Source organism: Cervus elaphus, chromosome 11, assembly GCF_910594005.1.
Source record: "Cervus elaphus chromosome 11, mCerEla1.1, whole genome shotgun sequence".
Taxonomy (NCBI): Eukaryota; Metazoa; Chordata; class Mammalia; order Artiodactyla; family Cervidae; genus Cervus; species Cervus elaphus.
The window spans coordinates 7,395,066-7,411,263 of NC_057825.1; the positions used below are offsets into that span (position 1 = coordinate 7,395,066).

Here is a 16,198-nt window from a genome sequence, read left to right on the forward strand (position 1 = left end):
GGCGAGCATGCGCACCAACCGCCGACTCGGGGCGGCGCGCTCAGCGGGGCGCCGGCGAGCGTGCGCACCAACGGCCGGCTCGCCGCCCGACGCGCCAACCGCCTGCCGGGAGGGTGCTGGGATCGCGGCAGCCATGCTTTTGCGGGGCGGCCCCCACCTGTCATCTTCGAGCCGGGCTCTGACCCGACCTCGAGAACTATTAGAAGACCTGCCTCTGTCAACATGGTTGTGTTTTCCTACCACTCTGAGGGCAACGTTCAAGGCCACCAAAAGGACTGAGAAGGTGTCCACACCACTGCCTCCCACAGTCTGTGGACGCCTTAATGGAGATGGCAGAGGGCGAACTGGACGGCGGCCTCCGGCTTGCTCCTCTTCCCGGGTTCCACCGCCTCGCGGCTTTCCCCAACCGCTCACTCCGCCCCGGCCCCGCCCCGCGCTCGTGGCTTAGCCTCCGAGGCAGCAACCCGCCCGAGGCCCCGCCCCACGAGTCCGCCTTCCCCAGGCCGCCCGCCCGTCCGGCCCGGTGGGTGGGCGCGGGGCCGCCTCTACCGTCTAGCGGCCGTGACTCGGCGACCTTGGCCCGGAGGCTCTAGCAGGGACCCACCGGCGGCGTCGGCGGCGGCGCGGACTTTGCCCAGTCCGTCGGAAGTCGCGGACTCTGCGTCCGCGGGCGGGCCGCAGAGATGTTGGCATTCGCTACCAGGACCGTGGTGAGTGTGGCCGGGCAGGCGGGCGGGCGGCGGACGGGGCCAGCAGGGCAGCTACGCCCGAGTGGGAAAACCGGCCGTCGAGGCGCTGGGGTCTGGCGGCCTCTGTCCAACCCAGCTAGGAGCTGCTGGGGTGGGCTCAGCAGGTGGACTAACCCCGTTTGGCAGAGGGGGAGACTGAGGCTCAAGGTCAAGAGGCTTTTTGTGGCACTAAATTCCAGCGACCCGGAAAAGACAGTGAGGATCCTGACTTCGGGCAGCACCTCCACCCTTAGACCCAGAGCCAAGGAGCGGAGAGACCAGGAATGTCTCCCCATGGTTATTCTCTGACTCAAACACCTGTCCATGGCTCAGCCTGAGCCATTTCTTCCCCGGCCACTTCTCCAACCCCATCCAGTTGGTCACCCTCCCTGGGTTGATCAAATAGCCCCTGGGGAACTGTGTGTGGCCAGAGGCACTCCAGTGAGGGCATCAAGCTGGGATGCTCAGGAAGTCCTCCGAATTGGCGGAAGATTGCCGGCGGAAGCCCCACGCCCCCCACTCCACTAGCCCCTCCCCGCAACTTGATTAGCATCTACAATCCCCCACCCCCAGTCTTCCCCAGGGCAGCTTGGAGCAGGTGGCGCTGCTTTCTGATTTAGATCCCTCTCCTCTCTACACCTAGCATATCTCTGTATCTCCCTGTGTTTGCGCCAAGAAGGATATTTAGACACTGCTAGGCCCCGAGGGCTGAGGTACCAATCTACTCAGAGGCTTTTCCAGATATTCCAGGGCCCCGGAGTTCCACCTCCTCCTTGCTGGCACCACCTGAGCTGTGTTCCCATCCCACAGTTGGCCTGTAGGTCATCCCAATGACCTGATCACTGCCAGGAAAACTGAGGCAAACAGGCCTGCCTCCCCTGGTCAGGTGACTCAAATCTAGCCCAATCCCAAAGCCAGCATTCTTTGGTTTATTTTTAATGCCCAAAGGTCTCTACTGGTAACCCCCAGCTGAAAGAACCACACCTCAAAGGAACTATACTTTAGGGGAAGGGTGGCCCAGAGGGGTCAGAAGTCCTGGAGGAAAATGCCCACTGGCTGCCCCTTCCCGGGGTCTGCTTCTCGGCTCCATCCCGTTTTCAGGACCACATTCACAGTTACGGTATAACCTTGGTGGTCTAGCAGTTTCTGTCCTCCAGCCAAGTATTCCCTCATCACCCGGACCGATGCACATTCCAGCAGGTGGAGTTTTAATACCTCTTGGCCTGACTCCCTGGCACTGGGCCCATCCAGGGAAGAAAGGGAAAAGTTTTCCAGGTTTCCTTCTCCTCCATTGCACAGCGTTATCCCTCTCACCTGCTCCCCATTCCTCCATTTATGGAAGCTGGAGAGGGTGGAGCAGCCTCTCCCGTGGCAGCCAGAAGCCCAGATGCCACCACAGCCGCTGCAGCCACCACCACTACCCCGTCTGCCTCCCCCTGAATCTTGGCTCTTGTCTTCTCTTTCCAGCCCAGGCAAGTGGCTGCCTCTTGCTAGGTTCTGCTCACCCACTTGGTAGCACAGTTAGGCTTAGAGATCCAGCCCAAGAGGCAGACAGACAGGGCTCAGAACCTCAGTCCTGCCATGGAGAACGAGCAGCAGAAAGAGAAGGTATGAAACGGAGCCTCTGCCACTTGCCTGCCCACTGCTGCCAGCAGCCTCGGACCTTTCTGTCTCTCTCTCTCTCTGCCACCAGAGCCTCTACACTCTCCCTGTCTGCCAACTCTCACCCTCCTGCCAGGCCACTCAGGTCTCTCTTGGCACAGCACTGTTCCCATGCCACCCCTCTCCCCAACCCACAGACAAGAAAAAGCCCAAAGCTCCTGTCATCGTCTAGCTCTATCTGATTTTCTCTTCTTCCCTCCTATTTCTCAACTTGGTAAGGGTGGGAGAAAAGGAGGTGGGGACCTCCGAGAGGGAGCCATCACGTCACCACTGGTTGGCTCATCATCCCAGGGTGAGAAAGGCAGGGCCCTATGCATCCAACAGGTGAGAGGCCCCTCTGATCTCTGCCGCCCCCGGGCAGGTGCCATCCATTCTGACTTGGTTGCTCTGAGCCCTGCCAAGATCAGTGGCCCCTCCCCACCCTCCCCCATCCCTACCTACATCTCCAGGCCCCTAAGAGGTGGAGACACCTACAGCTCGAGGGCTGGGAAACCAGGGCAAGCCCCACCCAAGAGGCTGTCTCTGACACCAGGAATGGGCACATAAGTGCCCAGGACTTCAGCTTGGGGAGTGCCAGGGTCTCCCAGAGCTGGTGAGAGAATGAGCAGGATGTTCTGCTGCCTGCAGGTGAAGCCCCTGGGCCTCCTCAAGCCCTCCTCCTTGATGAAGGTTTCCAGTCGCTTTAAGGCACACCAGGACTCGCTCCCCCGGCTGCCCGTGCCCCCGCTCCAGCAGACCCTGGACCATTATCTCAAGGCACTGCAGCCCATCGTGAGCGAGGAGGAATGGACCCAAACCAAGCAGCTGGTGGAAGAGTTCCAGGTGGCAGGCGGCGTGGGGGAGCGCCTGCAGAAAGGGCTGGAGCGTAGGGCCAGGAAGATGGAGAACTGGGTGAGTGAGAAGGCAGGGGGCACACCAGTCCCTTTGGCTCATGTGGAGGGTGAGGGGAACAGGGCCACTCCCTTGAAGCCTGGGTGGTTGTGAGCGTCCCTCCTGTGGCCTGTTGCTGGCTGCACACCCCCAATTTTCCAACACAGGCTGCGCTGGTGCATCCATTTGCACCACAGAGTTTCCTGAGCACTTACTCTGTGCCCAGCACCAAGCAGGGTGCTGGGTGAGCAAGAAGGACATTGTTGGCAGCCTGTTGGAGTTGACATTCAAGTATATAGGGAGAGGACACGCATGAGAGGACCAGGTCACATCAGGCGATGCAGTCCTCTCAGGTGAAAAGGACGAAGCAGGTGTGAGGGTGGAGGACAGCAGCTTCTTCGTTCCAATGGGGCTGGGAGGGCAGGGCAGAGATGGTGCTGGGTCTGAGTCAGACAGAGGGAACAGCACAGGCAAAGGTGGAAACAGCTCAGGTTCAGGAATGGAGGCTGGAGTGGGGTGCAAGGGCAGGGTGGGGGCCCCAGGGAGCCCCTGGACTTGAGCTCGGTGGGAGGGGGCTGCGGGGTGATCGTATTGACAGTGACTGACTGTCCTGGTTCTGTGTGTCAGTCTTTTACAAAGATGTGTTCAGTATGTGCAGGTATGTTTGCGCTGGTGCCCTGGGCACTTTTCCGTGTTCATCCCACATCCGGCATGAACTTAGGACTGCCATGCTGTTGGAAGGGAAGTGCGGATGGGAACAGGAGCCCATGGGCAGGCTGGCAGGGAGAGGACAGGAAGTCATTTGGTCCAGGATGTTTTGGTGTCAGTGGCACTTGCTGATGGGGCTGAGGGGTGGACAGCCCAGGCCTAAAGCAACTGTGTGCGAGGAGGGAAGGAGGGTCATTGAGAGAGGGATGAATGAGGTGTGTAGAGAGGACCAGAGATGGGTCTGGCCCTGTAAAGTGAGAGGCGCTGTGAGGGAGCAGGTGGAAGGGCAGGGGCTGCACAGAAGAGGCGGAAGACGTCAGCCAGCCACCAGCACAGACAAACCTTAGCAGGTCAGGATCTTAGCGCATCTGGGATCTGAAAGTTTTCCAACTTTGTTGAGCCAGAACTGTTACTTCAGACTTAATGTTCTGGCTAAAGGGTTGGGAACACCACCCCTTCTCCACTCAGGGCCCTTGAGGGTTCTGCCCCTGCTCAGCAGATTTTCACTGAGGAAATGCCCCCATCTGCAGGGGCTCCCCTGGATTCCAGAGCTCTGGTCAGAGGCTCTGAGATCTCCAGGGCTGTCGGGGCCCCTGGCTGAAGGGCAGCCCAACCTAGCTGTCCCCAAGGGGAGGGAGCTCCTGTCTGCCCCTCCCCATCTATGGATGAGGAAACTGAGGCCCAGGGAGATGGATCGAAGAGCCACAGAGCAGCGTTCAAGGAGGCTCCAAGCTAGACAGGAGGGCCTGGCTGAGCGGGGGCCATGTCTCCAGACCACAGATCAGCAGACAGAAGTTGCCTGCAGGCCTGCTGTGTGACCTGAGCACATTGCCCTTCTTCACCCCTTGCCAGGGGCCCATGGCCAGCAGTTTCCCAAGGGGAGTCCGTGTGGTAAGAGGCACGTCCTACTGCATTTAAGATGGATTAGGAAGCACAGTGGGGGCTGCGTCTCCAGGGATTGAGGGACCTGCCACAAAGAGGTTTATGCTGGGGGGAATGTGTAGTGGGGGCAGTATTGCTGTCAGCACATAAGGTTCAAGGGTGATGGTCACCTGCAGGTCCCAAGACAGGAGCCTCTAGCTGCATATCCATGGAAAATACCCCGCCCTGGGCAGAGGGTGGCCAGCCTAGTAGAGAGTCACCTACATCTTGTCACTAGTACAGTGATCTGTCTTTATAGAGGCTCTGAAATCTCCGGGGCTATGTTCCAGATTGCCCTGACCTGGAGATCCAGGTGGCTGTCCATTCCCTAGTCTGACAGCAACAAAGCTGAGGGCACAGAGGACCAGGGTTTCTGAGGGCTCCTGCTTCCCTAGAGTATGCCCACCTGAGACGGGCAGAAACTTACTCATCAGACTTTGTTTTTGTATAACTTTCTCTCTTTGTTTCCTTTCTATCAGACGTACATTTTTATTTTCTAAAAGTACTAAAATCATTGACCTGAAATATGTGAGAGAAGGAAAAAGTGACTGCTATTTCTGCCTCTGTTCTTCCCCCAACCCCAGGTTTCCTGCCAGTCTTTTTTCCTTGACAGTGTTGCCCGATTTCCCCTTGCTAATGCTGACAGGCTCCATTAGAGGGACGAGGATGGGTCGCTGCTGGATTTACAGGACTCGGGGGTTCTGGATCTGAGCATTCAGTTTGAAAATCTATGCTCGCTAGAGAGGGCAGAGGGCACCCAGCCAGCTCTGTTGGCTCTGGTAGTGAAGGGGCAACCAGGTCCCCCATCCGTCTCTCCTCATGGGCTCTGGTCCTTCCCCAGCTGTCCGACTGGTGGCTCAAAACAGCCTACCTCCAATACCGCCAGCCCCTGGTCATCTACTCCAGCCCTGGTGTGATGCTGCCGAAGCAGGACTTTGTGGATCGGCAGGGCCAGCTCCGGTGAGTCACCAAGTTGGGGGCGGAGCTCTGGACCTTCCCAGGGCCCTGATGTCCACAGAGGGGCCCTAGCCCTGTTCATTATCTTTCTTTCCCACAAATAGCCTTAGGAAATAGCCTTAGGAAGCATCATCCCTGTTCTATAGGTAGGGAAACTGAGGCTAGGAGCAGTGAAGGGACCTGCCCAAGATCACCTTGCAGGATTGACTGACCTGGACATGAAGCAGAATCTTCCTGACTCTTGTTAACCACCAAACTGCAGACTAGGACCCCTCCCTTCCCCTAAACCTGAGGCTACCACTCACCCCAGTTCTGGCACTTCACCCCCTTCTTCCCACTTTCTTCAGCTGGCCACAAGGGTGACCTTTGTACACAGTCCCCTTTTCCACATTCGGTCATGTCACTTTGCCTTGGCCTCTATTCTAGTTCTACCAGGGATAAAAATACCAGTGACACGATCTCCTGCCCAAGGACTAGTCAGTCTCTCAGGGCCATACCTGCTTCTCTTAAAGGGACCAGGGCACCCCAGGAAGGACCAGGGGTTCAAGCCCAGAAACTCTAGCCAGCAGTCCCCCTGGGGCCAGGAGCACCTCCATGCATCAGGCATGGTTGATGTGGCCCAGATGGTTCAGGGAGGAAGGAGCAGGTTGACTGAGATGGCCTGGGGGACACACAAGCCCAGAAACAGGAAGGGATCTAAGAGAGGGAACACCTTAAGGCACTGCCCCGCCCCAGTCACCCTTTGCCTTCCCCCACAGTCCTAGGTCCCTCCCTAACTGATGCTTCAAAACAGGGCAAAGGCCTTCCAGGCTCCAGGCTGAGAATCAGGGCCTCGGACCCTCTGAGGATGGAGTCAGAGGACATGACTCGTAATCCAGCCATAGTCATGCTGCTCAGTAGCACCAAAGTCCTGCCAGTTGCTTGGCCAACACATTACCCTAAACCCTTTCCCCAGAGATTATGCAGAGTGAGATAGGAATACAGGTTCTACACTTGAACTCCTCAGGCTATCTAAGCAGTGAGAGGAGTGAAGCAACCTCCTTCTGGCTGTCCACACAGCCTTCTGATCTTTACTTTGTCCCTCCAGGTTCGCTGCCAAATTAATTGAGGGCGTGTTGGATTTCAAGACCATGATTGACAAGTGAGTGGCCCCGTCCCCACCCTGTCACCTCCCACCTGGATTGCCTAATTACTACAGCCACTCCAGCAGCCCAGCCCCACCTCCTGCCTGACTGCTGAGCAGGCCCAGAGCTCAGTGGCTTTCACTTCCCACTGACCTAGCCTCTTTGAGGATTGGGGAGGCAGAGCATGGGGGATCGGGACACCTGGGTCCTCAGCTCCAGCTGCCGTGACATCCTCCAGGGGATCCTCTCTCAAGAGATCCCTGGAATTGACGTCCCAGCTGAAGAGGAGACCCCAGGGGATGACTCGCTGCTTCATCTTCCCTGTGGCAAAGTGAAGCCCAGAGAAGGGAACGGAGTTTCCAGGGTGACTCACAAGCAGGCGGCTCACAGGCCTCCTGACCCAGTCGGCCTCCAACAGCCACCCCCCTTCCCCTCTTCCCACGCTAAGTTGGGGGGTGGGCACCAAGGGGCCCAGCACTGCTTGTGTGAGCCCCACTGCACAACCCAGCCTGCAGCTAGACCCAGCAGCTCCCTATGGATCCCACTACCTCCCTGTCCCTCTGCCCCTGCAGCGAGACCCTGCCCGTGGAGTACCTGGGGGGCAAGCCACTGTGCATGAACCAGTACTATCAGATCCTGTCGTCCTGCCGCGTGCCGGGCCCCAAGCAGGATTTGGTCACCAAGTTCAGCAGGACCAAGAAGCCGCCTATGCACATCACCGTGGTGCACAACTACCAAGTGGGTGGTCCCCCTGCAGCTGTTCAACCCCCACATGGTTGCAGGAAGGAGAGGGGCAGGGCTCAGAGTCAGCTTCCCCAGCACACTTGCCCACATGCCCTTGAAACAGGCAGGCCCTGGGCCTCTTCTCTCCACTGGTTATCCAAACAGGCCGCAACCCGGGGGAGGCCCGGAAGGGTTAGGGCCTGGTCAGCCCGGGGAGAGCAGTGCAGGGATCTCCTCCCGCTCCTCGCCCTCGGCCTGACGCCATCCCCTCAGCTGGGCTGGGAGGTGACCGCTGCCTGTCTGAGACCCCCACAAAACCCCTTCTCTCCACCTGCCTGTGCCCGGACAGTTTTTTGAGTTGGATGTGTACCACAGCGATGGGACACCCCTGACCTCGGATCAGATCTTCACGCAGCTGGAGAAGATCTGGAACTCGTCACTGCAAACCAACAAGGAGCCCGTGGGCATCCTCACCTCCAACCACCGTAACTCCTGGGCCAAGGCCTACAGCACCCTCATCAAAGGTACCCACACCAGGCCCCAGCAGCTCGTCATGCTGAATCCCCTCGGCTCAGAGCGGGCGCTGTTGTCCCCATTGCACATGAGAGGAAACCTCAGTTGGGTTTAGTTTCTTCTTTTTGTTCAGTAGCAAGTTGCAGTGAGAACACGTCCTTCTGAGGAGCCCCCCTTCACATTCCCTCCGAATCCCATGCTGGGCAAGGGCATCATCCCCAGAATCCACTCCCATGTTGGATCCCCAGCTGCCTTACCGGCTTTCTCTGTGACCTGGGCTTCCGTTTCCTGCTTTCTGAAGCGGGGCAGCCATGCCTCATGGGGTGCTCTGGGGCTACAGGGCCCTGTTAAAGGAAGCTCTGGAGGCCTCCCCAGGCCTAACCCTCACCCCCGCACCCGCGTCCCCACAGACAAGGTGAACCGGGAGTCAGTGCTCTCCATCCAGAGGAGCATTTTCACTGTGTGCCTGGACGCACCCATGCCTCGGGTCTCGGAAGACACCTACCGTAGCCAGGTGGCGGGCCAGATGCTGCACGGGGGTGGCAGCAAGCTCAACAGCGGCAACCGCTGGTTTGACAAGACGCTGCAGGTGAGGAGCTGGCAGGGCCAGGACTCCCGCCCCTGACCCGGCCCAGCCTCAGCCCACTGCCGCCTCAGGGCTTCCTGTCCCTCCCCTGGACTCCGGTGTCCCTGGCTTCCCAGCTTGTAAAGCAGGGGGAAACCAGCAGGTGGACGCGGCTGTAATTAGCAGCAGTCAACCTGTCTTTCCCAAGCCTGGCCCAGTAACCCCTGTCACCTCCAACACATCCGTCGATGATCAGGAGAGCCTGGAATGTGGGGCAAGGTTGAGCGGCACAGTCTTGGTCACGACTTTTCCTCTTACCTGTGAAATGGGGTGGTGGTAGGACTCCTGGGAACGGTAGGTGCAAGGACCCAGAAAAGTCTCTGAGCACAGGATGTGCTTAGCGTGACCTGGGACAGAGGTCCCGAAGTCCCTGGTAAGTGTTAGCTGTTATGAATAAGAGTAATAAATCAGCTGAAGTGCTTGAGATGGTTCAGAGCCCCCCCCCAGGGGACCCTGCCGGAGAATGACTGCCGGGGCCTGGAGCTGTCAGGGACCCCATCTCCCCCGCAGTTCATCGTGGCTGAAGACGGTGCCTGTGGGCTCGTCTACGAGCATGCGGCAGCCGAGGGACCCCCCATCGTCTCCCTTTTGGACCATGTCATGGAGTTCACGTGAGTGTGGGTCTCCCACCCTCCAGCCAGTTCTCCAGCTCCTGATGACAGGTGACAGACGAGCTCTCAGAGGAGGAATGGCCATCTCCCTTGTACTGGGAATCTATGCTTCTACAGAGGAAGCCAGAAGGGGATGTGGGTTTCAGAGTCCATCAGAGCTGGTTTTGCATTCTGGCTCTGCCACTTCTCAGCTCGGTGACCTTGGACAAGTCCCTTCCCCTCCTCCAAGAGTCTCCCTGGACTGGCCCCCTCTTCCCGATCGTAATCCCGGGGATGGACCCAGGCTCCGGAGGCTCCTGGCAGGAGCCTGAGACCCTCACATCCTGTGCAGGAAGAAGCCGGAACTCGTGCGGTCTCCCATGGTTCCCCTGCCCATGCCCAAGAAGCTGCGGTTCAACATCACGCCCGAGATCAAGAGCGACATTGAGAAGGCCAAGCAGAATCTCAGCATGTGAGTGCTGGGAGGGGCTCCTCCAGCCGGAACAAGAGCCAGCTCTGCCACAGTGCCCACTGGTTCGGAGACTGCCCTCGGCCCCTTTGTGGGCTTGGCAGAGGCTGCTGGGTACTGCTCCTCACCTCCCGCCCCCCTCCCCCCCAGCATGATCCAGGACCTGGACATCACAGTGATGGTGTTCCACCACTTTGGAAAGGACTTCCCCAAGTCAGAGAAGCTGAGCCCAGACGCCTTCATCCAGATGGCACTGCAGCTGGCCTACTACAGGTACACCCCACCCCCCGGGAGCGTGAAGCCTGGGGGCCGGTGGAAGGACCTGCCAGGGGCGAGCTCAGTGCCTCTCCCACCCAGGATCTACGGGCAGGCCTGCGCCACGTACGAAAGCGCCTCTCTGCGCATGTTCCACCTGGGCCGGACCGACACCATCCGCTCGGCCTCCGTGGCCTCGCTGACCTTCGTCAAGGCCATGGATGATCCCAATGTGACGGTGAGAGATCGGGGGCAAGGGTGGGAGAGCTGGGTTCAAGCCTTTCTGCCTGCCTTCTCCTTCTGTCAATGCACGTTGAGCACCTACTATATCCCAGTCCTGTGGTAGACACTGGGCATCTCGTGGAAGATGGAGCCATGAATTTATTGGTGCGGCTGCTTTCTGGCAGCCAAAGAGAAAAGGGAACTCCAGTGGATCTTTGAGCAACTCGGGGGTTTGGGGCAGCACACAGTCGAAATTCCCCGTATCCCTTTATAGTCGCTCTCTGTGTCTGTGGTTGTGCGTTTGCAGGTCCAGCCTTCCATGGGGTGTGTCATACTGTTGTGTTTTTTGATGAGAGTCCACATATAAGTAGGCTTGCACAGTTCAAACCGAGTTGTTCGAGGGTCAGCCATCAGCAGTGAGCACTTGCCCTGTGTCAGGCCTTGGCTGGGGACTGGCCAGTCTGTGCTTTCAGGAGAACAGAACATGGAGTGGGTGGTGGGCCCCTGAGGAGGGAGCAGGGGCAGGAAGCATCAGCGCCCTTTCCCCCCACCCCCCACCTAGGAGCACGAGAAGGTAGAGCTGCTGCGGAAGGCTGTGCAGGCCCACCGAGCCTACACCGACCGGGTGAGCCAGCCCCCGCTCCCTGCTCCCTTGGCCCTGGGCGTGACCCACCAACCTGTCCATCCCTGCAGCATATGGCTGCTCCCCTTAGCGTCAGGCACCCCTGCCCTAAGCACTGGGGCACTTGGAGCAAAGCTGAACATCCCCATTCTACAGTGGGAGAAACCAAGGTGAGGCCCAGCAGCTGCCCTGGGCCCAGGTTGGCCTCTGGATCTTGTGTCAGGCACTCTCCCCACCGCCCCGGAGCCCAGGATGCCGGGGTGTGCACGGTCTGGCAGACCGCAGGGTGCCTGCCCCCTGACAGCTGGGGCTGCAGTCCAGGGGTGGAGATCCGGTTCCCAGCCTGACCCTGAGTGCCTGCACACGCCAGGCTTTGCCCATGTTACGCTCAGGCAGCTACTTCAATCAGTGCCTCCCCACAGAGGGAGTTCAGTGACTGTCCCTATCTCACAGCTGAAGACACTGAGGCTCCAAGACGTCAGTGACCTGCCGAGGTCCCACAGCCAGGCCTGTGCTCTTGGGCTGTACTTTCCGGCCTCCCTGGAGGCAGGGGAGTTCCTAGGCCTCAGTTTCCCCATCTGTGAAGTGAGGGCTTTCCTGCCCGGCTGCTCTGGCCTCAGGGGTCTGCTGGCCAGTGAGTGAAAGAGCTGTTGCCGCCAGAGGCTCCTGGGGAGGGCGGCAACTGGTGGGCCTGCAGCCCCTGCTCCTGACAGCTCCCCTCTTGCAGGCCATCCGTGGGGAGGCCTTCGACCGGCACCTGCTGGGCCTGAAGATGCAGGCCATCGAAGACCTAGTGAGCATGCCCGACATCTTCATGGACACCTCCTACGCTATCGCCATGCACTTCAACCTCTCCACCAGCCAGGTGAGCCGCTGCCTTGACTGCCCTGGGGTGGGATGGAACGGAAGCCACAGGGGATGCACCAGGGTCCGAAACACAGTCACCTGGAGGTGATGTGACTCACACAGGCCCCTCCTGAAGCAGCTGAGTTCTGGGGTCGGGGGCTTCACTTCACCTCAGGCAGGCTGAGGAGTCGGGACCCCTCTTCTTCCTTGGCTTCATTCACACACTGATCAGATGCTAAGGAGCATTTGATCCAGGCCAGCCTGTGCTGGGCACTGGGATACTGCCCCCAGGGGCTCACAGTCTTGGCAGGACAGTGACAGCCCCCCAGGAATGTCAGGGAAATCTGGTGACACCAGAACTGCACCCCTAAGGACCCTAGGGGAGTCAGCTGTCCGCTGAAGACAAGCAGAGGGCGTCTCAGGCAGAGCACGGTGGGAGCCCACGTGGAAGGCAGGCTGGTGCCACCGGGGGGCTGGGATGAGAGCCGTGTTCCTGTGCCGTCCTCAGGTCCCCGCCAAGACAGACTGTGTCATGTTCTTTGGGCCCGTGGTGCCAGATGGCTATGGTGTCTGCTATAACCCCATGGAGACGCACATCAACTTCTCTGTGTCAGCCTACAACAGCTGTGCCGACACCAACGCAGTCCACCTGGCGCACTATCTGGAGAAGGCGCTCCTGGACATGCGGGCTCTGCTCCAGAGCCACCCCCGGGCCAAGCTCTGAGCCCGCTGCTTGGCCTGCCGGTGCCACAGCCACAGCACCTTGGGCCACGCCACCCACTCGGCTCCTCTTCTCTGCTCCCTCTCCCCCTGGGCCCCACAGATAGGGACAGCCACCCTCAGCAGGGTCTGCAGACCCAAGCCGAGTGCCTTTCATGGGCTTCACCAGCACCCAGGCTGAGTCCAGAAACTGAACAGGAGGTCGGCCCAGGCACCCACCTGGGTGCCTGGCCTCCTCCTGGGAAGGGGACTAGCCGAGCTTAGCCCGCGTGAGGGTGGAGACTGGAGAGGCCTTCCTCACTAGCTCAGCTCTGCCCAGTTTCTGTTGCCTGCATGGCCAAGCTGAGGTCTGTAGCCTGATTCCTCAACTCGCAAGGACCTAGAGACGGAATTACCTGGAGCTGAGGTCTCCAGGCCTCCCCACAGCTGAGGGGTCAGGAAGTGAGGTGTGCTGGTGGCGGGGAAGCCCATTCTGCATCGCTGCACCATCCCCCTGCTCTTCTGAGGATGTGGCTCAGTCGCCCTCAGCTCGCTTGCTTTCACACGGCTTGATTCCTGAACCATGTCCTGGTTGTATAACAACTTACAAGGCAGTTAATAAAGGGGAAATGTGTTAGTAAAGAGTTGTTTCAGCCGAGGAGGCAGGCAGGGTGGGGCAGGCACCTGGCTCTGCCCTCCCCTGGCTTTCCTTGCATCTGGAAGCTGATGTCCAGGCAGCCAGTGGGCCCAGGGCTGGCTCAGATCTCAGGGCTCTGGGCCAGCACAGCAGCAGACCCAGGCCCACATCCTTCAGATACAGCCCTCCTACCTATGACTTGGGCTTCAGGTAGGGACAGCTCTCCCAGGGGCCTGTGGGGCCTGGGGTCTGTGGTCTGGGCTCAAGGTTTCATCTGCTGCCCAGCACTGAGCCCAGCAGGAGTGGTGGCTGAGCAGCTGTCTGACCCCAGCCCTTGCCACTGCCTGGGGCCACCCAGTCAGAACCTTATATGTGTCCCCAACCCCAGTCACCCGGCACGGGCCCCGTGTCCTGCCACAGTCAACTGGGCAGCTTATGGAGAGCAGAGGAACTCTGGCCCTAGGGAAGACCCTGGCCCAAAGGAAGATGCTGAGGGTGGGAGGGACTACCCAGCCTGGGGGTGAGGTGCTTCTTGGCCTGGCTAACCCGTGATGTTCACTGAGGGAGGTTGTCTCCATGTTTCAGAGGATGGAGCAGACTCAGGGAGCCCAGGCCACATGCCCAAAGCCCCAGGGAGCAAGGAGTGGAGCCCCGACCCCGTGGGGAGTGGGTGTCGCCCGAGGCCTGGCCACTCCCAGCTTGGCCTGCAGGGTGGGATCTCAGCAGGGAAGGGAGGGTCCCCTTTAGGGACCTCGAGCAGGACCTGAAGAGGATCCCATCACGACAGCACAGAGGTCTTGCTCTGCAGCTGGGGAGCGGCTGGCCTCCGGCGCCCCCAGGCTGGATCTCAGGAAGCAGGGCCCACAGCAGGAGCTGAGTGCTTGCTGTGTGAGCCTCACTAATGGGGAGAGGGGGGCTGGTGGCCCCAACCCAGCTGGGGGCAGTCAGGGAGGGGAGGCAGTGATGATGCAGGCTGAGGACACAGCAGGGACACACGTCCACAACTCCAGAAACTCAGGTTCTAAGAACTGCTTGGGTCTGACTACAAGGCAGGATTTTCCCCCAAAATGTTATCCTTCAGAAGTGAGGTCATCCCTTTGCATTTGGGTTGTTACAGGTCTCATAACGTGGAGGCTCACTCAGTTCTGTAGAGCAGCAAAGTACTGCTTGAGGAAGACACATTTACCTAAAACAGCCCTAATCAGTACCCTGGTGGAACTTCCAGGGGGAGGGGGGAGTCAAAGAACCAGGAAGATGTAATCACTATCCCTGGGGGTGTGGCCTGTGACACAGGCCTCTGGACACGTGAGGGGAGGTAAGTTGGGAGATCACACGCTTCTACAGGATCACCTTTTAAATCCCGTCTGAATGCTGTGCCAGTGTGTTTGGAATAAAATTTCCAAGTACAGCACCATGCATGAAATACAGCAGGTCCTGCCGTATCCCAAATTGCTTGTCTAGTGGACCCAGGAGAATTAGGTCAGCAGACTGAGGCTGCCCAGAAATAGCCAGACCCTGCCCTGATGCCAGTGATGCGGATGAAGAACTTTTTTTTTTTTCTTGGCAAAATGAATGAAGAACTGTCATAAGTTTATATATTTTGTGTAATACATCATTTGAAATTTGAGAATGTAATATATATATAATTAATAAAATCATAAAGAATACTTGGCTTTTGCCTAGATCCTCTGGGAGTTTGTCTCTCCGGGTTGGCATGAACTTGATTTGGGCTCTCTCCATTGGGGAAGTGCAGGGGCTGGAATCAAGGGCAGGCCTGGAGTGGGGATGAGGGAGCCTGCCAGGAGGCTTTCCTGTGTCCTAGCAGGGGCTCATGGGCGGGGACCCACACTGGCGTAGGAGGTGGAGAAGGTGGCTATTTCAAAGATGCTCACAAGGACTTCCCAGGTGGTCCAATGGCTAAGTCTCCCTGCTCCCAATGCATGGGGCCCAGGTTCAATACCTGGTTGAAGAACTGGATCCCACATGTTAACAACTAAGATTCCACATGCCACAGTGAAGATCCCCAGTGTGTCAGCTAATACCCGATGCAGCCGAATATTTAAAAAGAAACAAACAAAAAACCCCCATAAACCTAACAGACTTAATAAAAAGGATCCAAATTTTGTCTTTAAATGCTCATGAAGTGGAATGAGCAAGGCTTGGTGACCAGCTGAAGGGAAAAAGGAGGAGTTAGGTGAAGTAGGCAGTGGGGTGCTGGTCTGAGAGCCCAGGCAGTACAGTATGTGGACAAGTGCCAACTGGGGTAAAAGCGATGTTTACCTGGGATTTGGGGGAAACCAAGGGCTCATCAGACAGCCCTGCTGCTGTCTGTCTTGCTGCATTCTGGATTTCCTCTGACTTCGCCAGTTTTTCCCTTCAACTGTGTCTAGTAGGCTGTTATTGACCTACCTATGGAGTTGGGCTTTTTTTTTTTTTTTTTTTTTGCTATTGTATTTTTCAGTATTCATTTAAAAATCTGCCAGGGTTCACATCTGTAGTTTCCTACTCTCTGCGGGTATTTTCAAGTTTGTCCTTTATTTCTTTAAAAAAGTGAAACAACTTACAATCTGCGTCTCATCACCCCAGCACCTGACATGTGTGCGGGTTTCTTCCTAATACTTGTTTCCTGCTGGTTCTCAAGGATGGTGGTGATTCCTTTTCTACCTGGTCATCTTTGTATTTTGTTCATGGTAATTTCTTAAAACTATATATAACTGAACTCTAGCACAAAGGTTCCTTCCTCCAGGGATCTGTTTGCTTCTGCCACCCACACGGGGTGAGGTCACCTGAACTAAATGTCAAGGTTCTGTGGACCACGGTGGGGCACCCAAACCCAGCCTTGAGCTCATGGGAGGATGGGATTACTTCTGATTCACCTTCACCCTAAGGGTGAAGCTCTTCTGAATCAGCTTTAATGAATTAAGGGTTAGAACCCCCACTCTGGACCCTTGAAATGACTTGTTTTCATTTCACTCCTACAAGGCCTACAAAACCCAGGTCAGTTTGCAGTTCTTTCTTTCAAAGCCC

General features: G+C 57.9%; 1 protein-coding gene across 3 annotated transcripts; it reads left to right on the top strand.

Moving 5' to 3' along the window:
• The first annotated feature begins 313 nt into the window (after positions 1 to 313).
• Positions 314 to 13,176, top strand: CRAT (carnitine O-acetyltransferase). Of its 3 annotated transcripts, XM_043916638.1 has the most exons (15): positions 314 to 710; positions 2,196 to 2,336; positions 3,018 to 3,281; positions 5,731 to 5,849; positions 6,934 to 6,987; positions 7,543 to 7,708; positions 8,043 to 8,217; positions 8,617 to 8,795; positions 9,342 to 9,442; positions 9,774 to 9,893; positions 10,041 to 10,163; positions 10,248 to 10,383; positions 10,930 to 10,992; positions 11,717 to 11,854; positions 12,344 to 13,176. In XM_043916638.1, exons 2-15 carry the CDS (start codon positions 2,310 to 2,312, stop codon positions 12,557 to 12,559), a joined length of 1,881 nt encoding a protein of 626 aa, XP_043772573.1. In that variant the 5' UTR covers positions 314 to 710; positions 2,196 to 2,309; the 3' UTR covers positions 12,560 to 13,176. The 3 variants fall into 3 exon arrangements, with proteins under 3 accessions (XP_043772573.1, XP_043772572.1, XP_043772574.1); XM_043916637.1 differs by lacking the exon at positions 2,196 to 2,336; XM_043916639.1 differs by lacking the exons at positions 2,196 to 2,336; positions 6,934 to 6,987.
• The last annotated feature ends 3,022 nt before the right edge of the window (positions 13,177 to 16,198 follow it).